We start from the raw sequence: 26,238 nt of genomic DNA, 5'->3' as shown, positions 1-26,238 counted from the left end.
AGGAGAGGGAGAAGCAGGCTTCCCACCAAGCAGGGAGCCCGATATGGGGCTCGATCCCAGGACCCTGAGATCATGACCCGAGCCGAAGGCAGATGTTTAACTGATTGAGCCACCCAGGCGCCCCTAAACAATGTAAAGTCTTAAAAGTAGAATGAAGACTGAAAAATGTACCTGATTCAAGGAGACTAAGGAGACATAAGTAAATGCAATGCATGATCCTGGATTTGTATGAATGTTAAATTCCTTGAATTTAAAAATTATACTGGGGTTATGTAAGAGTCTGTTCTCATTCTTAGGAGATACATAATTATTTGGAGGTATGGGGTCATGATGTCTACCACTTGTTCTGAAATGGTCTAACATTATTCACAACAACAGCACTAATAAATATATATGGAAGAAATCAAATATGAAAAGACATTCACAGTAAATCTAAGTTAAAAGTATATGGGAGTTCATTGTATTATTCTTTCAATGTATCTGTTTGAAATTCTCAAAAAGGAATTTAAATATTAATTTAAAAAACACTTTAATGTGATCCTAATTCCACTTGCCAGGATGATGACAAATTCAGTCTTAGTCATTTATGGGAGCAGTTCCCCTCCTTCCCAGGGGTTTTACATAGTTCAAAACATTCGGTAAGGGCCCTCTAGCCTTCAGGCCACATTGCTCACTTCCCAAAAGATCTTTTGTAGAGCTGACAGCCTCTGCACTGGGTCTCAAGTAGTCTGCTAGGTGGGAGCCCTGGCACAGAAGGTCTGATCTCCCTGCCTACATTATGTAGCCCTTCCCCTCTGATGTCCTCTTACCTCTACCACTCCCCTCCCTCCGTCCCTTTCAGGAAACTTGTGGGTTTCCTGTTACTCTTACTGGAGGAATCCCAAACCACTTTTCTCTTCCCAGTCTCAGAAAACCTGCTTTTGGTATTATGGTACTCCAAATATATTTCTCTAACCCTTCCCTTTGTTGAGTTCTCCTATACTACCATCTTAGGGTTTTTAAAAACACTATTGGACTCAGTTTCTTAAAGGTGGAAATAGTAAAGGAAATGCTGTGTAATTTTACTAATTTATTGTATGAGAGATAAAGACATATATGCTTCAGAAAAAGTTCAGGGTTTCCCAAAGTTATCCACAAATCACTTGCATCTGTCATCACAAATACATGCTAAAAATGTTCGTTTCTGGTTTTATATCCAGACCCACTGGGCCTAAACCTCTGGAGGTGGGGCTGGGAATCTGCATTTTTTTTTTTTAACTGTGTTAAAACAATGTTTTATTATTTCTCACAATTCTGTGTGTTGACTGGGCAGTTCTGCTGAGTAAGCGTGGGCTCACTCAGTGTTCACACTCAGCTGACAAGTTGATGAAGGGGTGGGCTCAGCTGAGAGTTTAAATGGCTGATCTTTAATCCCAGGCTTCTTCACAGCATCTTGATCTCTGTCGGGGTAGTGTTCCTACGTGGTGAAGATGGAAACTTCAAGGCCTCTTGAAGTCTGAACTTCATAACTTGCACAACATCACTTCTGCCACAATTAATTGGTCAGAGTAACTAATAAGGCAAGCCAGGATTCAAGGTGAGGAGGAGACTCCCCTGTTTGGACAGGAAGGAATCTGTATTTTTAAAGATTTTTATTTATTTATTTGAGAGAGAGAGAGCACAGGCAGTAGGGAGGGGCAGAGGGAGAGAGAGAAGCACTCCCCCCCGCCCCCCACCCAGGACCCTGGGATCATGACCTGAGCCAAAGGCAGCCACTTAACTGACGGAGCCCCCCAGGCACCCCAGAATCTGTATTTTTAAAACAGCCTCCTCAGATGACACATGCACACTGGGGTTAAGTGTGAATTATTCATTTAACAAATATGTGTTCAGAGCTGTGTCCCATTACATTTGGAACAAATCTCTATTTCTAGAATTTAAATTCATATATATATGTAAATGTTTTTGAGAAGGCTTTTTTTTTTTTTTTAAGATTTTATTTATTTGAGAGAGAGAGAGCACAAGCAGGGGGAGGGGCAGGAGAGGGGGAAGCAGGGTCCCCACTGAGCAGGGACCCTGGGATCATGACCTGAGCTGAAGGCAGATTCTTAACCGACTGAGGTGCCCTCAGAACGCCTATTTTTTATGTTACTTTTCAATCACAGAGCCTATCACAGTACTTGTGACACAGTAAATGTTCAGTAAATGAACATAAGTATTTGAATCTAGTTTGTGGAATATCCTAAGAATCATATGGAATTTCTCTCATAATTTCAGTCTCATTTGGGAGGTAAGATATGGGAAGTTAAGATTTACAGATACAGGGGGTTTCCTGAAATAGTAATATGCTTTGGTGCTGTAGGAGATGGGACCACTGGAGGCTGGAATGTCAGGGGAGTTTGTGAAAAAGAATTTCAGGAGGAGCTTGAAAATGAGTAGGCACTGGAACGAAGAGGGTCGGTGCACCTGGTATGATCGCAGAAGTGGTTTTATTACCAGCAGGTTTAGGAGTCAGTGGCTGGTACACAAGTCTTATAAAAGGAATGGTGGAAAATATTAGTAAAAGGGGTTGGGGATGGATTGTGGAGAGTCTGGGAGAGTGACAGGATGAAAAGGACATTACATGTCAATCTGTCAGTTGTAATGGCAGTTAAAAATGAGGAGCTTACAACACTGCACATCAGCCAAGCTTGGAATTCCAAAATGCTGGGATCTCTAGCTGGGAATAGTTGAGGTGAATTTTATTTTAGAACACATAGAAACGAAAATAGCATACTATGTTCTGATCACCAAATTTAAAAATCAGATTCCCCTTTCCCAACTTCAAGATATAATTGACGTGTAACAAAATCAGATTCTCAGTAGTGGCAGAGACTTGAGATAGTACCTGTCCATGGCCTTAGGCGAATTACGGCACCGCCCCGCCCCCGCTTTTTTTTTTAGCACCGCTGTCGTTCGTGCCTTGATTACTATGTGCCAAGCGCTGTGCAGATACTCTCTCATTTAATAGACCAAAGTTATCTCGCCCATTTTACTGGTGAGGAAAATGAGGCAGTCGTGATTCGTCCCGTCACAGCCCGAAGGTTGCAAAAAAAGATGTAAACCCGGGCTGGAATACAGGCCGCACAGGAGGTGGGGGAAAAGAAGCTTCGCGTGGAGAGGTCATGGCGAAGGGAAGGGAAACGGGAAAAAAGAGACTCGGCCCCATCTTCCAGGACTCCGCAGGTCGCTTCACTGAGTGAAGGGGAAACCTCTCTTGCGTAACACCTGTCAACACGTCTCCATTAGGCGTCTTTCCAAAATCACCGTACCTGGTTGGCGAGATTGGAGGGATAGACGATCCTGATTGGTTAGTTGGACCTCGAACCAGGCCTACGCTCCAAGGATCGGGCGAGAGGTGGGCGGGACTTGAAACTGAATCCGTTGTTTCATTGGTGAGAAGAAAAACGAACCAGGAACTATTCGGGAGCGTGATTGGCTGTTGCCAGGATCCCTCCGACGGCCGTAGGGGCCTTAGTTACGGAAGCCGGGGAGGGCTGAGCACAAGGTCTACCTCGAGGAAGTTAACCTCGGAAGCCGGGATAGTGGTAGAGAAGAGCTATTTCAGGTCCAATGGCGACTGTGGAAGCAAGCGACAGCGATGGGAAAGGGCAAGGGGCCGAGACCTCCGTCACATATTATCGATTGGAGGAGGTGGCGAAGCGCAACTCCATGAAAGAGATATGGCTGGTGATGCACGGGCGAGTCTACGATATTACCCGTTTCCTTAACGAGGTGGGGCCCGGGAGGTGGGCGGCCCCTGCGAGCTGCACGGGTGAGGGGTGGTCCGGACCGGAAAAGTTGCAGGGTGTGTGTAAGAGGGAAATGAAGCCTGGTTGAGGGCGATAAGGCGTACGAAAGGAACCACAACTCCCCTAGACGGAAACTGAGGGGCCTGTTCTGCATGCATTTCTAACCAGCACTAAATTCCGGAGTCTTCAATAATGTCATGAATTGCATTTCATATATTGGGTACTTAACTGTACGCTAGGCCAAACTCTTAAGCCATCATTATCCCCATTTTACAGAAAGGGAAACTGAGCCTCAGGGACTGAGGATTCTCAAGGTCACACGCTTAACAGCCTATAACCCTTCCAATCTAGGTTTGAAGGGCTCTGAATCTGTGCTCTTTCCACCGCGCTCTCTGAAGTAATTCATTTCTGGTTTTCTTGAGAAGAAACTGAGATTTTTTTTTACCCCCTGATTATGCTGCCTTTATTTTCTATTAATTTGAGTTGAACTTGAGCCCAGAAGGTCATGAGTTAACTTTTCAGGTCATTGACTCATCTTCCTTGTTAAATCTTCAAACCTGTTGCATTAGATCTCATTATGCAAGTTCTTGAGGCCGTGGTGCAACCGAGTGATTTTTTTTTTTTTTTTAATTTAAGGAAACAGGATAGACTTTTGTCTAAACAAACGTATTGAGGTGTACTTTACATACAAAAATTGTGCCCATTTAAAATGTACAGTTGATGAGTTTTGACAAATGTGTTCATCCATGTAATCACACTCCCAATTAAGACAGAGCATTTCCATCACCCTAAAAACTTCCCTCTTGCTCCTTGACAGTCCACCCACCCCAGTCCCTGAGGCTTTGAGGTATTTATGTATATACACATATTAACATATATATTTTTTATTTGTGTATCATTTTGAGTAATGAAATCTTGTGGTGAATTCCTTGGAAATTCCTGCACAATATAACCTTGTTGTAACTGAAAAAAAAATTTCTGTTCTTTCTGTGAATCAAATATACTAGTAAAATACTTTTTCTACATTCTGATTCATCAATCTATAAAATGCTTCGAAATGTAAAGGTTCCCAAAAGGACATTTTTTTTTTTTTAAGATTTTATTTATCTGACAGAGAGAGAGACATCGAGAGAGGGAACACAAGCAGGAGGAGTGGGAGAGGGAGAAGCAGGCTTCCAGCTGAGCAGGGAGCCTGATGCAGGGCTCCATCCCAGGACCCTGGGATCATGACCTGAGCCAAAGGCAGACGCTTAACAACTGAGCCACCAAGGCACCCCAAGGACAATGTTTTTAATAAATCTTCCTAATGGCCAGTAAGTTAACATCTTAGAATTTAGTAACTTGTATTTGAATGGGGTATGGCCTTTTATGCTTTTAAAAGGTACTTTAAAAATACTTTCCCATTATTTCATCCTTGAATTACTAGTTGAGGGTACATCTGATTTGGATGTAGTGATCCCTATGTTAACAGGATGAGAAACAGGTTTACAGAGATTTTGGTTGTATGGTTGATGAGTGGCAGAATCTGGTTTAGGTAGATCCCTTGATTTCTCTTGTGTACATAGCATTACTTCAGAATTCTAGCCTTAGCTTAGTCCTTTGGTGCATATGTACCTCATTGTAAGTTAAAGTTGTGGATTGTAGCCTGTTAAAGCATAGTTCGTAATGGTAGGTAATAATGTTTTTCGTTTGTGGTTTCATTTCCCCCAAATTTCTACTTGATTGATTTAGAATACATAATGAACTTGGAAGGAACACTCAGTGCCTGTAGTGGACCTTCATTCAATCTTGAGTAGTGGTTGCTAACCTGGTTCACACATGTTGGTAGAGCCAGAGACATCACAGGTATGCCAGAGCTGCCCATGAAGCTTGAGCCACAGCTCTTTACCTGCAGCTCTTTACCTAAGCTCTTCTTACTTAATGTGTTCTGTCATCTCAGTTCCTATTTTCTTGTTCATTCCAAGCCTGTTCATTCATTCACTTGCTCATTCAAATATTTATCAAGTGTCTATTATGTGTCACATACTGTTCTAGGTGCTTAGGATACAGCAGTGGATATGCTGTATTTATGCCTTCATGGAGATTAATCTATGGGGAGTGGACAGTAAGCTGAGTGAATAGCTGTAATATATGCTATGTTAGGTAGTGGTAGGTTCTAAGAAGAAAAACAAAGCAGCGAAGAGGACTGTAGACGTATATGGGATGAGGGTGTAAGGGTAAGGGGTTGAAATTTTAGGTATGATGGCCAGAGTTGGTTTTATTAAGAACATGACTAGAGTAAAGGCCAGAAGGAAGTTAAAGATGCTAGCCATGTGGATATCTGCAGGAAGAGCATTCCTGTCAGAGGGAGCAAGTTTGAAGGCCTTGAGGTGGGAGTTTGTCTGGTGTTGTTTGAGGCCAAGTGAGGGAGGCCATAGTGGCCGGATGGTAGTAGATGAGGTGAGCATGGTTAGGTGAGGGTAGATCAAGTATAATTCTGCAGGCTTTAGGAAGGGTTTTGACTTTGTGTAGGCTAGGAACCCACGCTGGAGCAGGGGAGTGTCATGATGTGACTTAATGATTTAATAGTATCACTCTCTGCATGGTTTAAAAGAGACTGGAGGACGGCAAAGGAAGAATTGAGGAGCCTAGTTTATAGGAGGCTGTTGTAGTAATTTGGGCAAGAGGTGGTGGTGGCTTGGACCAGGCTGGTGGCAGTGAGAGGTGGTGAGAAGTATCAGATTTTGGATGTGTGGTTTTTTTTCCAAGATTTATTTATTTTGGCGGTGGGGGAGAGAGGGGATGGCAGGGGGAGAGGGCAAGAGAGTCTTAAGCAGAGCACAATGTGGGATTTGAACTTGCAACCCTGAAATCATGCCCTGAGCTGAAACCAAGAGTTCATCCCTTAACCAGCCAACCAAGAGGCGCCCCTGGATGTGTTTTGATGGTAGAGCCAATAGGATTTAATGATGCATTGGATTTGAGGAGTGAGAGAAATAAAAAATGGCACCAAGGTTTTTGGCCTATAGGTCAGGAGGAATAGAATTGCTATTAGATGAGATGGGAAGACCTACGCCGGTTCTCATTCTTCTCTTTACAATCTGAAATCACTTTGGGTTTCCTCCTTAGAAAGGGGTTCCTAATCTGAAAATCCTGTGTCTGTAGGTTGCTTTTTTTTTTTAATGAATATGGTTATAATGTTATTCTAGAGTTTGAATGTGATAATTTTGAATTGGTAAGGTAATTGAATTACCTTTCCCCTAACGTTAATTTTGCATTTTCGAATTAGTGGTATTGATTTAATTTATTGAAATCATGAATGAAAAACCAAAACCTTGCAGCAGTACACATCATTCATCATTGTCTTTCCACTTTAATAGTTTAGAAAAAGCACATAAAAATGGTTATACTGTCTTACGACATGGACTAGAAAATATCAAAGGGCAGCTCCCTTAGCAAGGGTAAGTATGATTTTGTGAACTTTTGTTTCAGTTACTATTGTAATTTTCTTACTGTTGAGAGAAGTTTGGAAGCCATTATCTTATGTTTAAATAACCATTTCTGAAAAGAATAATTTAAAAGAACACATTGTGATATTTTAAAGTTTTCTAGGTACTTTTTAGTGACTGTGGGCATAAGTGGGAATATTACTATAGGGCTTGCCTCACAAATGGGATAGCATTCAACAGGTATTTGTTAGGTGCTAGACCCTGGTGGCATATAAAAACATGATCCTGTCCTTTTGAACCTACTCTTCGAGGGAAGAAAATAGAAAACAAAAGCAGAAAAATGATCAATGATGGTGCTTTCTGCGAAGGAAACAAAACGGGAGTAGAGAAAGAAAAATGAGGGTTTGATTTATTTTTTTTTTTTTAAGATTTTATTTATTTATTCCAGAGAGAGAGACAGCGAGAGAGGGAACACAAGCAGGGGGAGCGGGAGAGGGAGAAGCAGGCTTCCCGCCGAGCAGGGAGCCCGATGCAGGGCTCGATCCCAGAATGCTGCGATCATGACCTGAGTCGAAGGCAGATGCTTAACAACTGAGCCACCCAGGTGCCCCAATTTTGTTTTTTTTAAGATTTTTTAAATTTATTCATTTGAGACAGAGATACAGAGAGAGAGAGAGAACATGAGCAGGGGGAGAAGCAGAGGGAGGGGGAGAAGCAGGCCCCCGCTGAGCAGGGAGCCTGATGCGGGGCTCGATCCCAGGACCCTGGGATCATGACCTGAGCCAAAGGCAGACGCTTAACCATCTGAGCTACCCAGGCGCCCCCCCTAATTTTTTTTTTTTTTAATAAAAATTTGGGGCTTGATCTCAACCCTGAGATCGAGTCGCATGCTCTACCGACTGAATCAAGATCTACTTTAATAAGAGTGATCTGGAAAGCTGCTGTGAGATGACTTTTATTTGAGCTAAGGAGAAGGAACTAGCTTCAGGAAGACTAGAGAAAAGTGCATTCCGACGGCATTTGCAGAGTCAAGCAAGAGTTTGGCCCATCAGTGGGACTGAAAGCAGCTGTGGATGTGGTATAGTCAGTGAAGGTCAAGAATGGCCAGAGAGCTTGGTGGGAGCCAGGCCAGGGAAGGCAGGGTAGGTCGAATGGATTTGATCCTAAATGTATTAGAGAACCACTGAAGCCTTTTAAGGTGGGAGTGATACTAAAGCACTTTGCTTTTCTACCAGATTACTTTGGCCTAGAAGTTGGGGAATAGGTTGGAGGGAAAAGCGATACAGGATGGAAGAAAGTAAAACTCTATCCCAAGGATTTGTTTGGATCTTTCTACATCTTTCATGTATATACCAATATATACAAATGTGTACAAATAAATATGGAAATAGAATTGTAGTATTCCTTTTGTTTTGTTTTTGATTTTGTTTTTTTTAGTAATCACACAATACGGAGCTTGAACTCCCAACTCTTGAGATCACGAGTTGTAGGCTCCTCTGACTGAGCCAGCCAGGCACCCCATCATAGTACTCCTTAATTGAATTATAGTATCTATTCATTGATTTGTTTTAGTAGTACAAATAGTATTTACTGGGTGTTTATTATTCTGCGTGCTTTACCTGTAATTTTCTTTTAACTTCTAACAACCCATCCCTTTTCTTTTTAAGATTTATTTATTTCATGGGGTCGGGGGGTAGAGGGAGAGGGAGAGAATCTCAAGCAGACTCTTCGATGAGCAGGGAGCCTGTCTCGGGGATTGATCCCGCGACCCTGAGATCATGACCTGAGCAAAAATCAAGAGTCACACGCTCAACCGACTGAGCTACCCAAGCGCCCTATTTCTGACACTATAGAACAACGGTATCACTTTTTTGTGTCTAGTGTCTTTGGCTTCACATATCTGAGACTTGTCTTTGTTTTTTTCCGATGTATCAGCAGTTTGTTCCTGTTGCTTTTTATTTATTTTCTTTTACTTATTTTAATTTTATGTATTTATTTCATTGTATGATTGAACTGAAATTTATCTGTTCACCTGTTGATCGACATTTACATTGTTTTCCATTTTTTGGCTATTATGAATAAAACTGCTGTGAATGTTCATGTACGAATCTGTGTGTGGACATATGTTTTCATTCCTCTTGGTTAAATACCTAGGAGTGAGATTTCTGGGTCATACCTTTTTTTTTTTTTTTTTTTTTTAACTTTTTAAGCACTCTCAGGCCTTTTCTCAAAGTGTCTGTATCATTTTATACTCCCACCAGCAATATATGGTTTTCCGGTTTCTCCACACCCTCCTTGACACACAGTATCTGTCATTGTATTTTTAACCATTCTAATGGGTGTATGCTGGTATATAAATTATGGTTTTAACTTATTTTCCTTGATGACTAGTGATACTGAGTATCATCATGGTATGACTGGCCATTTGTATGGATTTTTGTAAAGTGTCTGTTTTATCTTGGCCATTTATAATTGAATTGTTTTCTTATTGACTTGAAAACATTCTTCATACATTCTAGATGCAAGTCCTTTCAGATATAGTTGACCCTTGAATAACAGGTTTGAACTGCACAGGTCCATTTACACATGGATTTTTTTTCAATATAGTATTTTTTCTTCCTTATGATCTTCTTTTTTTTTCTCTAAGTAGGCTCCGCGCCCAACGTAGGGCTTGAACTCCTGACCCTGAGATCAAGAGTCACATGCTCTGCCAACTGAGCCAGCCAGGCACCCCATGATCTTCTTAATAACATTTTCTGTTCTCTAGCTTACTTTATTCTAAGAACACAGTATAATACATATAACATACAAAATATGTGTTAATTGACTATTTTATTGGTAAGGCTTCCGGTAAAGAGGAGGCTAATAGTAGTTAGATATTTGGGGAGTCCAAAATTATATACAGATTTTCAGCTGTGTGTAGAGGATGGGGTTCAGTGGCACCCCAACCCCCACATTGTTTAAGGGTCAATCTTATATGTATTGTGACTTTTTTCTCCCAGTCTGTATTTTGCCTTTTCATTTTCTTAATAGTGGGATTTTGTTTGTTTGTTTGTTTGTTTTTTAAGATTTTGTATACTGGGTGCCTGGGTGGTTCTTTCGGTTAAGTGTCTGCCTTCCGCTCAGGTAATGATCCCAGAGTGCTGGGATCGAGTCCAGAGATGGGCTCCCTGCTCTGCAGAGAGTCTGCTTCTCTCTTTGCCCTTCCTCCTACTTGTTCTCTCAATCTCTCTCTCTCTCTCAAATAAATAAAATAAAAATATATTTTATTTACTTAGGGGGAGAGAGAGCGTGCTCACAAATGGGGGGAGGGGCAGAGGGAGAGAATCCCAAGCCGACTGCCGGGAGCCTGAGGCGGGGCACAATCCCACGCCCTGAGATCAGGATCTGAGCCAAAATCCATGAGTTGGCTGCTTAACTGACAGCCACACAGGACCCACTTAGTAGTGTTTTTTAAAGAAAATTTGGTTCCTTGTCTAGATGAAATACAATTCTAATGTCTGGGTGCTGGCTTTGGGGTCCAAATGTCTGGTTCACGTTACCACTTTACCACCTAATAGTTGTATAACCTTGGGCAAATAGCTCTGTAAAGGCCCTTTCCCATCTATAAAATAGAGATAATTGTACCTACTCCACAGAGTTGTTAGGACAATTAATATAGATAATGCATATAAAGTCTTATGGTACCTGGCATAAAGAGCTCAGTGTTAGGGGCCATTGAATGACTGATTGAAGTTATTTTTATTAATAATAAAATTTACTTGTTCCCTGGAGCATATTTTGAGTGCTTAAGTGACAGATGCTCTGAACATGTAAAGGTGAATTAGATGTCTTGGACTTGTGAGGGAGAATGAGATCTGTGCACAAGTAATTGTCATGCAAGAAAGACAACACAGGCTCTGTTTGATATCAGGGTACTGATGGTACCCCTAAAAGCTTCAGAGCCTGACTAATAACAATTCTTACTGGATTTCTCTAAGGCTGGTGAAAATAAAGTGTAATTTGATTGTCATCTAGCTTGTGAAATTAACAAATCTATAGGAAGAATACTTTTTTTTTTTAAGATTTTATTTATTAGAGAGCGCACCGGCGTGAGCAGGGGGAGGCAGAGGGAGAAGCAGACTCCCCGCTGAGCAGGGAACGTGACGTGGGGATCGATCCCAGGGCTCTGGGATCATGAGCTGAGCCGAAGGCAGATGCTTAACCGACTGAGCCGCCCCAAGAATACTTTCTTTCCTTGAGTAGTTACAAGTGGTTAGTCCTAGGGAAAGCTAGAAATAAAATGAGGCAAAATTTAACCTCCAGTACTGTCCAGGTGAGATGCTCTGATGAACAAACTGACTTTCATTTATTTATTTTGCATGTGGGCATGAGAGGTGGGGGGCAAACAGGAGGGAAGGAGGGCAGAGTGAGCTCTCTTAGATCTCACTATGTTCCAGGCATGCTGTGTTCTGGAATACAGCCATGAAAAAGACAACCACGGTTGCTGTTCTTATGGAGTTTATAGTCTAGCAGGTGAACAAAGACATCAAATAAATAATGGCAGTTGTCATAAGTGAATACTATGAAGGTACCTAAGGAATTGTGAAAATCTATGGCAGTGGGATTTAATCTGGTGGGGATAAGTTATGTTTGGAACTGAAGACCTGAGATTTGACCCCTGGGCAATGGTGACTGCCAAGGTTACAGCCTTTCTGGCAGCGATCAAGTTAGCCTCTCCTAGATGACACCTTCTTTATTCCGCTCTTTCTAATCTAAACACGAATGAATACCTGTGGACCTACACCATTTCCTCCTGTTCACCACTCAGGTCTGTCATCTTTTTCTGCCTTGTCAGACTGTCTTTTAGAAAGTGGATTTTGTCCTGTCCAGAATTTCAATCTCCATATCTCATTTTGATGAGGTATTCTGCCCATCTGTTTGGCTAGAGTTTCTTCTTTTCATCACCCAGCTTAATTTTGCAGCAAAATCTTAATGTTCTAGATTTTATTTTCTAAGCCTAGTGGTCTCTAGCATATCCCTATTGTTACATTTTTATTACATCATTATGGGATTTCCACTCACAGAGAATTTGTGTAATGTTTTCCCATTAAGATTTTTATTCCCGGGTGTCTGTGTGGCTCAGTCGCTGGGTGTCTGCCTTCAGCTTGGGTCGTGATCCCAGGGTCTTGGGATTGAGCCCTGCATCGGGCTCTCTGCTCAGCGGGAGGCCTGCTTCTCCCTCTCCCACTCCCCTTGCTTGTATTCCCTCTTTCGCTGTCTCTCTCTGTCAAATAAATAAATAAATTCTTTAAAAAAAAAAAAGATTTTTATTCCCTGTCATTCTTCGCATTCTCTTCTTTTCTGCCATCTGACCCCTGTCCTTTGCATGGTATTAATAATCTGGAAGTTTATTTTCCGTTACTAATTTGTCCTCTCTCTTTTCCGTATTAAAACATAAGTTTTCTGTCTTCTTTGCAATAATACTTAGTAAATGAACTTAAGGAAGAACCAAAAGGCTTCCTCCCTACCACATAATGCTTTGGACAGATGAACTGACTGAAATCTTTCACCAGGGGACATTACAAAATTTCTTTTGTATCTTTGAAGTATTTCACTTGATTATTGCCGGACTGAGAGAGAAATGAATGGATCACAGTCATTGTTTCATCCCTTTTGAAAGTTTATGATCTTGGTTACAGTGTCGTTTATTTAAGACATTTTCTTTGTAACATTGTGTAACTGCTTACATAGTAAAAGCCGGGACAAGGTCCATTAGTCTTAAAACACAAAGGCTGTCCAAGTCAAAATAAATTTTTGGTAAATTCATTCGAGATTTAAAAGCACAGCAAGTCCTAGAAAAAGTGGGAAATATGCACTACCTTATATTAGGTTTACTGAATAAAAATTGGGAGAAATTTACAGTTTTCAAAGAGATTTGAATAGTGTAGGCCCCCAACCTAGATTATTCAGGTTAACCCCTGAAACTCTTATGGTCTCATTTGTTTTATTTTGCTCTAATTCAGACAAAAGTAAGTTTTTGGCTAATATTAATTACAGGTATATATACCTAGCTTTATTATTTTTTATTGTGGTAATATATATATAACAGAATTTGCCATTTAATCAGTTGTACAATTTAGTAGCATTAATTTCATTCACAGTGTTGTACAACAAACCAACACTGATAACTGTTCCTAAAACTTTTTCATCACCTCAAGCAGAACTCTTGTAACCACTAGGCAAAAACTACCCCTTCATCACTCTTCCTCTGGTAACTTCTAATCTGCTTTGTCTCTCTAGAATTGCTTAATTCTAGGTACCTCAAGTAGATGGAAACATACAATATTTGTCCTTCGGTGTCTGGTTCCTTTCACTTAACATAATGTTTTGGTTTTTAAAATTTTTATTGTGGTAAAATATGCATAACATAAATTTGATTAACCATATTTAATTGTACAGTTCAGTGGCATTAAGTACATTCACATCATTGTATAACTCTCACCACCATTTATCTCCAGAACTTTTTCGTCATCCCAAAGTGAAACTCTGTCCATTAAACAATAACTCCATTGCCCCTCCTCCCAGCCCCTGGTAATCACTGTTGGATTTTTCTGTCTCTATGAATTTGTCTATTCTAGGTACCACATATAAATTGAATAATTCGATATTTGCCCTTTTGTATTTGTTTCAATTAGTATAATGTGTTCAAGGTTCATCTATGTTGTAGCATATGTCAGAATTTCCTTCCTTTTAAGGCTGAATAATATTCCATTATATGTATATATACCGCATTTTGTTTGTCCATTCAACCATTCATCAATGGTTGGATTGTTTCCATCTTTTGGCTATTTGTGAACAATACTGCAGTGATCATTGGTGTACAAGTATTTATCAGAGTGCTTGTTGTCAGTTCATTTGGATATATACCATGGAGTGGAATTGCTCAGTCATACGGCTATTCTGTGCTTTTTGTGGAACTCTAGACTGTTTTCCACAGCAGCATTTTACATTTCCACCAGCAGTGAATAAGGGTTCCAGTTTTCCCACACTGTCTCCAACACTTTTTATTTTTTCACTTCTAGTCATCCTAGCCAGGTGTAAAGTGGTATCTCATTGTGGTTTGATTTGCATTTCCCTGATGACTAATGGTGTTCATGTATTTACTGGTCCTCTGTGTATCTTCTTTGGAGAAATAATTAATCAAGTCCTTTGCCTATTTTTCTGTTGAATTGTTTGTCTTTTTGCTTTTAAGTTGGATCTTTATATATTCAGGATATCAGTCCTTTATTAGATATTTGATTTACAAATATTTTCTCCCCTTCTGTAGCTTGTCATTTCACTTTCCTGATAATGTCCTTTGGTCTACGCCCTTCCACCCTGAATGTGCCCGATCTTGTCTAATAATGTCCTTTGATATACAGAGATTTTTAATTTTGAGAGAGTTAAGTCCCTCCTCATCAGTAATTACTTTAAATATAAATGGATTAAATTCCTTTTTAAAAAATGATTGTTTATTAGCAAGAGCGGGCACGCTCATGCATGTGGGGGGGGGCGGGGGCCGCGGGGCGGGGAGGGGCACAGGGTATGGGAGGGAAAAAATCTCAAGCAGACTCCCAACTGAGCTCAGAGTCCAATGCGGAGCTCCATCTCAGGACCCTGAAATCACAACCTGAGCCAAAACCAAGAGTTACACTTTCAACCAACTGAGCCATCCAGGAGCCCCTAAATGGATTAAATTCCTAAATCTAAAGACAGAGGTTGACAGAATGGATAAAAATAGAGGATCCAACAAGATGCTGTCTATAGGAGACTCACTTTAGTGTTTTGTTTTTTTTTTAAGATTTTATTAATTTGACAGAGTACAAGCAGGAGGAGTGGCAGGCAGAGGGAGAGGGAGAAGCAGACACCCCACCCCCCAACTGAGCATTTTTTCATGTGCCTGTTGGCCATTTGTACGTCTTCTTTGGGGAAATGTCTGTTCGTGTTTTCTGTCCATTTTTTGACTGGATTATTTGTTTTTTGGGTGTTGAGTTTGATAAGTTCTTTATAGATCTTGGATACTTGCCCTTTATCTGATATGTCATTTGCAAATATCTTCTCCCATTCTGTACGTTGCCTTTTAGTTTTGTTGACTGCTTTGCTGTGCAGAGGCTTTTTATCTTGATGAAGTCCCAATAGTTCATTTTTGCTTTTGTTTCCCTTGCGTTTGGAGACATGTCTAGCAAGAAGTTGCTGCAGCCGAGGTCAAAGAGGGTGCTGCCTGTGTTCTCCTCTAGGATTTTGATGGATTCCTGTCTCACATTTAGGTCTTTCATACATTTTGAGATTATTTTTGTGTATGGTGTAAGGAAATGGTCCAGTTTCATTCTTCTGCATGTGGCCTCATTGTGGTTTTGATTTGCATTTCCCCAGTGACTACTGATGTTGAGCATCTTTTCATATACTTGCTGGCCAACTGTAGATCATCTTCAGCGAAATGTCTCCTTAAGTCCTTTGCCTGTTTTCTAATCACATTATTAGATGTTTTCGTTGTTGAATTTTAGGTGTTCTTTATATATTCTGGATATTAACCCCTTATGATTTACATATCTTTTCTCTCATTCTGTAGGTGGTTTTTTCAATTTGGTGATCGTGTCCTTTGGTGCATAAAAAATTTTAAGTTTGATGTACTCCCATTTGTCAGTTTTTACTTTTTTGCCTATGCTTTTGGTGTCATATTCAAGAAAGCATTATCAAATCCAATGTCCTAAAGCTTTTCTTCTATATTTTCTTCTACGAGTTTTATAGTTCTGGGTCTTATGTTTAGATCTTTAATCCATTTTCAGCTAATTTTTGTCTTATGATACAAGATAAGGGTCCATCTTCATTCTTCTGTATGTGGATATCCAGTTTTGCCAACATTATTTGTTGAAGAGACTGCCGTTTCCCTATTGTGAGTGGTCCTGGCATCCCTTGTCAAAGATCATTTGACTATATATATTATACAAGGGTAGTTATGTATGTGATATTTTGGAAATTATTTTCCCGTTAATTATAAATCCCTGAAATTTAGTCATATGGCATCACTCACATTTGGATAACCACCGTCTAGAACTTTACAGCACCCAGGGCGCCTGGGTGGCTCCGTCAGTTAAGTATCTGTCTTCAGCTCAGGTCATGATCCCTTGAGCCATGTGTTGGGCTCCCTGCTCAGCAGGGAGTCTACTTCTCCCTCTGCCCGCCCCGCCCCCCCCCCCCCGCTCATGTGTTCTCCCTCTCTCTCTCTCAAATAAATAAATAAAATCTTCAAAAAAAAGAAAAAAGAACTTTGTAGCATGCTGGAACCTTTCCTTGTGCCTCCTCCTAATCACTGCTTTCTTCTTCATCCCTGGAGGTACCCACCTATTGACTAATCCTGTAGATTTGTTTTGTTTTTGAACTTTTTACAAATGAGAGAGTCACAGTTTTTTTGTTTGTTTTGTTTTTTAAGATTTTATTTTTTTATTAGAGAGCAAGCCAGAGCGAGAGCATGAGCAGCAGGGAGGGGCAGAGGGAGAGGGAGAGGCAGACTCCCCCTGAACAGGGAGCCGGACTTGGGGCTCAATCCCAGGACCCTGAGATCACGACCTGAGCGAAAGGCAAACGCTTAACTGACTGTGCCACCAGGTGCCCCGAGAGTGTCACAGTTTATATTGTTTTATGTCTGGTGTCTTTTGTTCACCATTTATATTCTTTCGTGTTGTGGATATTGCAGTGGTTTGTTCTTTTTCATTATTGATTAAGATTCTACTGTAGGATTATATCATAATTATTCATACTCTGCTTATGGTCGTTGGGTTTTCTTTTTTTTCCTTTTTTTTGTTTTAAGATTTTATTTATTTTAGAGAGAGAGAGCGTGCAGGGGAGTGGAGCAGAGGGAGAGGGACAGAAAGAATCTCAAGCAGACTCCCTGCTGAGTGCAGAGCCCCGTGTGGGGCTCCATCTCACGACCCTGAGATCATGACCTGAGCTGAAATCAAGATTCCAGCACTTAATGGACTGCGCCACCCAGGCGGCCCAGGCACTGGGTTTTCAAGTTTAGGGTCATAACAAATAACGCTGCTCTGATTATTTGTGTGTATATATAAGTTCATATATCTATACACATTTCTTTTGGGTCTATACTAGGGAATTGAGTTTGATTTCAATAAATTGAAAAATTTATTGAAATAATTGTAGATTCATATGTACTTGTAAGAAAATAATAAATCCCTTGTATCTTTTACCTATTTCCCCCAATGGTAACGTTTTGTAAAATGTTACCTGACTTCCTGACTCATGGGCATGCGTGCTCTCACTCTTTCTCTCAAATAAGTAAATAAGGTCTTTAAAAAAACAACTGTAGTACAATACCACAACCCAGATATTGACATTAATTGCATCCACAGATCTTATTCTGACCTCCCCAGTTTTACTTCTATAAAACTGATTTACCTTTTAAAGAGAAAACAAGGTGCTTTAATTTGTAGAGTCAAGAGTCATTCACTTTTGATTACAGTACTCAACATGCAGATTACATTTACCTCTTGATACAGAAATGGCACCTTGCCACTTCCCTAGGACATTTAATCCAGTTATTCCTGGGCAACTTTTCTCTGTGTATCTTCCGGCACTTGCCAACTCTACCTTCTTAAAATGATATGTAAACTCTTATCCAGACTAACTGGGTCTTTAGTTCAGTCGAGTCACAGTAGTACAGTACAGAGCCATTGATTTTTTTCAGCTGATTTGATGTATTTTGAACTGCACATGAAAAAACCTATAGGTGATCATTCCTTAAGGTGCTTGAGAATTCCGCAGTGTCTTAGGGTCACCAGTTTTCCCTGGACAGTTTTAAGAGACATAGAAGGTTTGTTAAGTCTTCCTTGGCCCTGAGTATTCACTCCGAAAAATAATTTATTTGAATAAAGTTTTGATACATTTGTTCTTTATATCATTCTGTAGGCTCAAAATGAACAATACAATGATATTTGTTTTGCTTATACATAGTGAATTTTCATTAATAAAAATTACTACTTTTGTAAAGGAAGTTACTAAAATACGAGCACGTAAATTAGATGTAAAAATTCAGGGTATTTGAATCCCAGGAAAACAGGAGTTTACTGTGGTTTAGATGTCAGGCTAATTGTACATGATAATTATTATAATTGGCAATGTTTCTTCCAAAGATTGAATTTTTGCTAAATTTTCATATATATATTATCACTAGCTTGAGTTTCCCCTTTCTCTGCCTTCATTTCTGTTGTCACCAGAAGGGAATTTTTAAACATTTTAAAAATAGTTCTTTCCCTGTAAGTCACCCCGAGCACAATCATTTCCTCCAGTTTCAAACATAAGGGAACCTGGCTCAGACAAGAATGATCCTTGTTGCACGTCCACGGGCTCACGTGTTCTCCTTTTTATTCTGAGAGGCCCCAGCTCAAACAGCTTACAAGGTTAAGGGCTACTCTGTTTGTTCCCAACAGAGCTAATCCCTGCTTTAATTAATAGAGGTCTACAATTCTTTTTTGAACATGCCTTCAGAGTGGAGATCTTTGGCCATGAGCTCTTCTTTGACATCAAGTGCCCACTGGCAATCTGTTAGGTCTAGAACTTTCCACTTTGCCTTGAAAGCTTTGTTGCTCTCTGTGGGCATGGCCATGGCTGCTCCAGTCATCTTTGCCTGGATTGTTTTTTTGTTTGTTTGTTTTTTAGATTTCATTTATTTACTTGACAGAGAGAGAGCACAAGCAGGGGGAGCAGCAGAGGGAGAGAGGGAAGGGAGATTGAGAGCCCGATTCGGGGCTCAATCCCTGGACTCTGGGATCATGAGCTGAGCCGAAGGCAGACGCTCAACCGACTGAGCCACTCAGGCACCCCTGCTTGGATAATTCTTGACTGCTTATTGGCTTTATTTTGGCCCAGAATGAGAGAATAAATGCTCTGAATCCCAAATACATAGAAGTACCAGGATGTAGCATTTACCCAGATGCAGCTAATGCGAATAGTTGAATTCCTTGCTATGGCATAGGCTTAAAACAGGGTCATTGGAAATAAGACTTTGGTTGTAACAAAGCCTGAGCATGTCATGTTACCCATTCACGAGTAAGAATAATTGGGAGGACATTTGTTAAATTCCCTTTCACCATGTCTGTGAGCATAATGATATCAGTCGTAAGAGAAGGTAGTAGTGTTTTCCCTTTAGTTTTTTGAAAAATCCATCCTTTGGGGTGTTTTCCGGAGGACTCTGCTTTGTATTAGGACTTCATCTGTCAAATACTTGCTCCTGGGTGAGTTTCTGTCACTCTGCAGCAGGATGGTGGATCATGCCCACAGAGAGGGTGATGATAAACATGGGCAGGAACACCCAGAGGCTCACATTGGAGTCGAGCTGCAACCCCTGCCATCTTTTTTTTTTCTTTTAAGATTTTATTTTATTATATTTTTTTAGAGAGAGAGGTGTGGAGGGACAGAGGGAGAGGGAGGGAGAATCTTAAGCAAGCTCCATGCTCAGCGTGGATCCAGACTTGGGGCTCGATCCCACAGCCCTGAGATCATGACCTGAGCTGCAATTAAAGAGTCAGGCACGTAACTGATGGAGCAGTCCATGCACCCCTAAAGATTTTATTTTTATGTAATCTCCACACCCAGCGTGCAACCCTATTGCAGAGTTACATGCTCTACTGACTGAGCCAGCCAGGCGCCCTTCGCACCATCTTAATTTATTGAGAGCCAGCCTAGTCAGGATTGCAGGCCAGGCCCTAAGCCTGGGCATTACCTTCTCCCAGAGCTGGCCCTGGCTGTGCTGTGGCCTCAGGCCTAGTGTGCTGCCTTCAGCTGGGCTGCCATTTTATTTTATTTTATTATTTTTTTAAAATTTATTTGAGAGAAAGAGCAAGCGCTGGGTGGGGGGTGGGGACAGAGGGAGAGAATCTCAAGCAGACTCCTCACTCACACAGGGCTCGAACTCATGACCCCGAGACCATGACCTGAGCCGAAAGAGTTGGATGCTCAACCAACTGAGCCACCCAAGGTGCCCCTGCCATTTGATTTTAAATAGTTTCTGAAGTTTATAGAGTTCTAAAACAGTCATCAAGATTCCCTGAACTCTTGCTTGTTTTAAACCATCTGTATTAAAACCACATATTGAAGTGAGAGGTACTAAACCTAGGTTTTTTTTGACCACTCCAACCTTCCTTGCCTCAGTGAAAAAAAAATCAAGCTATAAGATAGTGTATACCGTATGAATTCATTTTTATAAAAACACAAAAACTTATTTATCACTGCCTACTCTATCAAATAAGTACTCAATAAAAATTATAGCATAATGGTTGAAATGATTGAATATACAGTAAAAACAATGGATATATATTATATAATTGTTTAAGAGTGGCATTTTTTTTTTTTTTAGAGAGCACGTGGGTGTGCGCGCACACATGTGGTGGTGGGGGAAAGGGGCAGAAGAAGAGGGAGAGAGAATCTAAAGCAGGCTCCATGGCCAGCATGGGGCGACAGGGAGCTTGATCTCACCACTCTGAGATCACCACCAGAGCCCCCATGAACCCCAAGTGTTGCACTTTCTTATTTATTTATAAGTGGTGAGAGAGTGGTGAAAATGAAAATACTTTGTAGCTATAGATAGAGCCGTGCAGGAAGTCATAAATTCAGCCATTTCCTGAAATAATCTCATGCTGCTAAGAGATTTTATTATCCTTTTGCTCTGAAAGGCAACATAATAGTTGGGATGTATCATAAGGAAAAACTGTCTTCCATAGTTGAGGTATATAGAGCACAATGGGGGGGGCGCCTGGGTGGCTCAGTTGGTTGGGTGCCTGCCTTCAGCTCAGATCGTGATCTCAGGGTCCTGGGATCAAGCCCCAGATGGGGCTCCTTGCTCAGCAGGGAGCCTGTTTCTCCCTCTCTCTGCCCCTCCCCACCACTTGTGTTCTCTCTCTCCCCTTTTCTATCTCAAATAAATAAATAAAATCTTACAGAGCACATTGGACACAATTCCAAAGCAAATGGCTCACCGCAGCTGAGAGAGCTCAGTTGTAATGACAGATGAGTGATGGCTATCTTACTCTTGCTTGAAAACAGCCTGCTTAAGTACTGGAATGGGAGATACACTCACTGGACAGAGACCTTTTAGGTGAGAAATAGAGAACTTATCCTTGTCCTGGGGAGCTCATAGGCAAGTGACTTTGCGAGATTACAGTTAAGAGTTCTTGGGCTTCAGTTGAATTCATCTTTAAAATAAGGATGGGGGCACCTGGTTGGCTCAGTCAGTTAAGCGTTGACCTTCTGCTCAGGTCATGATCTCAGGGTCCTGGGATAAAGTCCCACATTGGGCTCCTTGCTCAGCGGGGAGTCTGCTTCTCCCTCTGCCTCCTGTTCCCCCTGCTTGTGCTCTCTCTCTCTCTCTGACAAATAAACAAATAAAATCTTAAAAAAAAAAAAAGGATGGGGGTGCCTCGGTGGCTCAGTCGGTTAAGCTTCTGACTCTTGGTTTCAGCTCAGGTTGTGGTCTCTTAGTTGTTGAGATCGAACCCCCCCATTTGGGCTTAGCAGGGCGTCTGCTTCAGATGCTCTCTCCCTTTCCCTCTCCTTCCCCCTTTGCCTCTTCCCCCAGTTGTTCCCCCCTCCCAATAAAGAAATAAAACCAACTAAAATAAGGATGATAATATTATTCCTGCTTAAAAGGTTGTTATAATAAAAACTACTTAAAAGCATCACTGATATTTTAAAAATACAGATTTAGATATGTCATGTAATGTAAATTCTAAATTTGCTCATTGTAAGTAAATGTTTATTGAATATTTAAGTCAGGGACTGTGCTAAATGTAATTTTTAAATATTTTATTTTCTCAACAGGTGGTACTTTATTTGGTAAAACAATTTCAAAAGGGTCTGCAGTGAAAAATCTTCCTTCTACCTTTTCTCCCAGCCCCCAGGTTCTTTTCATTGTTTTCAGAGAGATTTTATGCATGTATATATATACACACACATATATGTATCTGCTTTTTAAAGTCACAGATGGTAGCCTATTATATAAACTACACCTCTACAAAGTATTTCGTATCTTTATGTCATTTGATACAATAGTAGTTAAGATAGGTGCTCCTGTTATCTCCATTTTATAAACAAGAAAGCAAAGACCTCTCTGTTTCTTAGTACCTTGTCCAGGGACACATAGCTCGTCAGTCATAGACAGGATCTACTTCCTAGGTATAGAGGGAGTCATTTTGGTACCACTGATTGGACTTTTTATCTTGAAACCATTTCAGACGTACAGAAGAGTTGCAAGAATAGAATAAAGAATTGCATATACTCCTTGACCAGAGTCTCCATTTGGGTTTCTGCGGCCGTCTGGATAATGTTGGCAAAAAGAGTTAAGCCGGGAGCACACGTTGTTCTAGTTGCGCTGTCTTGCTAGCCGCCTTCAGTCTGGAACTGCTCTTAGGCTTTCTGTAGCTTTTGTGACCTTGATGTTTTTGGTGATCACAGGCCGGTCGTTTTGTAGACTCTCTCTCAATTTGCTGTGGTCCTAGATTTCTCCCCAGTTAGGCCAGTATTATACACTTTTGGTGCAAGTATCACCAGTTATGTTGTGTTCTTCCCAGTGCATCCCATCAGCTGACATACAGTGGCGATTCGTCCCACGACTCCCGTTAAGGAAGGAAAAAAAAAGCAGAAGAGGGGAAAGTAACATAAATTAGTTTTCATTTCCGCGGGCCCAATGTTCAGCAAATATCTTTTCTTTGTAGCATCCTGGGGGAGAAGAGGTTCTGCTGGAACAAGCTGGTGCAGATGCAAGTGAGAGCTTTGAAGATGTCGGCCACTCCGCTGATGCCAGAGAAATGCTAAAGCAGTACTATATTGGTGATGTGCATCCGGTAAGAACGAGCTGAGCTAGGAGTGCTTACAGAGACGAAGCTGCTGAACAGCCACAGAACACAAGGAGGGGGAATGAATCATTAAAACGGAAACTCATTGAACCCAGCCATCAGGCTACATATTCTCCCAAATCCTTTTGCCCGCTGTGCCGAGATACAGCTTCTTGTATGTGAAGCAACACCGGTAGTTATCTGAAAAGTTAAGGGAAGTGATTTTGGAATTTTTTTTTTAATTGATTTTTGTAATGCAATTACATCTCTACCTAAAAGAATGATTTGGTGGTTCTTGGAAATTCCTTGCTAAAGGTGGTAACTGTGGACGTTCTAACAAGGGACCCTGATAGGCCCAGAGTTGGGGCAGGGAGAGCATCTGCCTTTCTACAGACCTTGATGTCTCTCAGAGAATTCTCTATTACCAGAATGTATTCTCATGGTCTAAGGTTAGAACAAGCACATAGTGCCCAGGGTGAGAATTCATTTGGATATGACTTAAAATATTATTTGTTTTCCTTTTTTAACAGAATGACCTTAAACCTGAAAGTGGTAGCAAGGTAAGAAGTCATCTCTTTCTCTTATGTGTTTCAAGTGTTTATATTTCTATTTACTCAAATAGAACGGCTTTTATAAAAATTAACAAGAGAAGTGTTTACTTTTCCCCCCAAGCAAAAATCCTGTTTTTTTCAGGAATTTGGACTGAGTGCCATCTCAGGAAAAAAGAATAGCTGAGTCTTAAACAGTAGGAAACATTTTGTTCATGCTTCTATTTGCTTTAAAAAAAAAAAAAAAGGAAATTCTAAAGCCAGTATGGTTTTGAAAGAAATTAGTTTATGGGTTCAGTGTAGAAAAGTATTTCTTATTCTTACATTAAATAGTACAGGTGATAACAATTCTGTGTTGGAAAAAATCATTGGGAAATTGATTTTAGCTTAAAAGTCTGAGGAGTTACAGATTGAAGTAATTGACTGGAATGGGCCTTTCTGTCCCTGTTACCCAGATTTAATCCTTTTATCGTATAGGCTCACATAGGCCTATACTCATTTCATTTACTCAGTGATACAGCAAAAATGAAAGAGTAAATATTTGAAAAACTTAATGTGCACTGCATAACATACCAGGCATAAAATATGAAAGCCTTTTAGCTTCCCACAAGCGGGGCTCTTCATTTCCCTTATTACTTCAGGCTTTTTCTTGACTTCCTCCTTCAGACAGCTATCAGGTTACCCTTTCACTTAAAGGGACAGCAGTTCAGTTGCTACCAGAACATCATTGCTTGACAATGTCGGCAACCTGTTGCTGTGCAATCCAGAGTGTTTGTGGAAATTAACTCTTCCGTCTTGCTACACTCTACTATTCTGAATTGTTGAATTGTTTATGAAGGGGGGTGAAATGGTTCTTTTAAATGCTTCCGGAGCACTGTTGGTTGGTCTGTCTTCCCCCTCCTGGCACATGTAATGAAGGTCAAGTTTGAGCTGTGCGTGGCCTTGCTGAATATATTGGACCTGTCTAGAAGACATTGGTCTTGGTTAAAGTAAACATTTAATTCAAGGGATATTCCCATTTGTGCCAGAGATACACGTTGTATCTAGGAGCCATAACCCACTTTCACACGCCTTTACTAAAACAATGGAAAATATTTTGGGAATTATAATTGTTTAAAAGTCTACAAATTGCTTCTTGTTGCTATTTTTCTTCCTTGGTGATTCAGTATGTGGTGAGGACCATTCTTGGGAATGGAGAGCGGTGTTTTTCAGATTCTGTCCCTTGGACCACCTGTGTTGGAATCCCTGGGCATGTTTCTGAAGTGTCTATTTCCTGCTTCCACTACTACTGATTCATAGTCTTTGGAGGTGGGACTTGGGAATTTGCATTTGAAGTAACCCAGGTAGCCAAGCACCAGGCTTTTTGCTAAATGATGTGCCCATCTTTCCATTTGAAAACTTGGGGAACTTTAATTCTCTTCTGCATGAAGCACGGTCTACCTGGGATAGGCCAAAGAATGAGTTAGAGATGTCTCAGCTAAATTAAATCTGCTGAGCCTTGGACTTTTTGTAAGAAATACAGAAAAAGAAACCCTTTCAACTCACTGAATTCTGTATTAATTTAGAACTTTCCAAATGTAGTTTGGCCCCTGCCTGGTATAAACAGTGGCTAAAGGCAGTATATTCAAAGCTGTTTTCCCTATGTCTGTTGTACCCAAAGGACAGTCTCCATTAAGTGGAGAGTAGGTTATAGAGTGTTCCCAGTCATGCTGCTGTATTTTAGGCAGATCAGGCAAGGAAAATCTTTGGCAAAAATTTCAAGGCCATCTACATAGGTTTTCACAGAGCTATAGTCCAACCTGATTTCGGTTCCAGGAAGAAAGTCCTGGTCCCTCAGGTTTATTTCTTACAACGATTTTAAATAGGCACTTCTGTATCTAGGATGTAGATGTCTCCTTTCTTAATTTTTCTTCACTCACCATGGAGTAAAGGATGTAAAATTCATTTCATTAATACTTTCTTTTTTATTTATTTATTTATTTATTTATTAAAGATTTTATTTATTTATTTGAGACAGAGAGAATGAGAGAGACAGCACATGAGAGGGGGAGGGTCAGAGGGAGAAGCAGGCCCCCTGCTGAGCAGGGAGCCCGATACGGGACTCGATCCCGGGACTCCAGGATCATGACCTGAGCCGAAGGCAGTCGCTTAACCAACTGAGCCACCCAGGCGCCCCTCATTAATACTTTCTTTTGGGGGCGCCTGGGTGGCTCAGTCATTAAGCATCTACCTTCGGCTCAGGTCATGATCTCAGGGTCCTGGGATGGAGCCCCGCATCAGGCTCCCTGCTCGGCAGGAAGCCTGCTTCTCCCTCTCCCACTCCCCCTGCTTGTGTTCCCTCTCTCGCTGTGTCTCTCTCTGTCAAATAAATAAATAAAATCTTAAAAAAAAAAAAAATACTTTCTTCTGGTTACAGGTTCCTAAACCTCTACAAAGAAGTGATTTTTTTTCTTTTTTAAGCCTAATTAAGAGGTGACTTCTGCCTCAGGGGACGGAGTTTTCATTTCCCTTCTCTTTCTTTTCCCTTCCTTCATTTCTCCACTTCTCTCCTCCCCCCACAGCTTCCCATCTCTTCCCTGCCTGAAACTACTCCCCCCCCGCCCCGCCCCCAGCAAAATTTAAAAAAAAA

The 26,238-nt window shown here is 40.9% G+C and overlaps 2 protein-coding genes, 1 non-coding gene and 1 pseudogene across 8 annotated transcripts in view; 3 read left to right on the top strand and 1 right to left on the bottom strand.

The window, feature by feature from the left end:
* NIP7 (nucleolar pre-rRNA processing protein NIP7) overlaps positions 1-1,655 on the top strand; it is a 72,740-nt gene extending 71,085 nt beyond the window's left edge. Inside the window, exon 6 of the mRNA XM_081806434.1 lies at positions 1,429-1,655. The gene's annotated coding sequence lies outside the window, so the exon portion shown is untranslated. The remainder of the gene's footprint in view (positions 1-1,428) is intronic.
* A 1,821-nt stretch (positions 1,656-3,476) lies between these two features.
* CYB5B (cytochrome b5 type B) overlaps positions 3,477-26,238 on the top strand; it is a 37,844-nt gene continuing 15,082 nt past the window's right edge. For 3 of the 6 annotated variants that reach the window (XR_014140822.1, XR_014140824.1, XR_014140823.1), the window contains exons 1-3: positions 3,478-3,753; positions 22,942-23,070; positions 23,592-23,621. Coding sequence is in view for 3 of the 6 variants with exons in the window: in XM_031024513.2 (XP_030880373.1) it covers positions 3,592-3,753; positions 22,942-23,070; positions 23,592-23,621 (321 nt within the window). In the remaining 3 variants the exon portion in view is untranslated. Of the gene's footprint in view, positions 3,754-22,941; positions 23,071-23,591; positions 23,622-26,238 lie in introns of all 6 variants that reach the window. The other 3 variants (XM_031024513.2, XM_031024512.2, XM_006730066.3) reach the window with 2 other exon arrangements.
* LOC115939816 (small nucleolar RNA SNORA17) lies at positions 11,069-11,151 on the top strand. The gene has a single exon (XR_004074590.1). It is a non-coding gene; the product is annotated as a small nucleolar RNA SNORA17 (small nucleolar RNA).
* LOC115939804 (ER membrane protein complex subunit 3 pseudogene) lies at positions 19,004-22,368 on the bottom strand (annotated as a pseudogene).

This window comes from Leptonychotes weddellii, chromosome 16 (assembly GCF_054177405.1).
Source record: "Leptonychotes weddellii isolate Sample4059 chromosome 16, ASM5417740v2, whole genome shotgun sequence".
NCBI classification, from domain to species: domain Eukaryota; kingdom Metazoa; phylum Chordata; class Mammalia; order Carnivora; family Phocidae; genus Leptonychotes; species Leptonychotes weddellii.
This window is presented reverse-complemented; position numbering and strand designations above follow the sequence as displayed.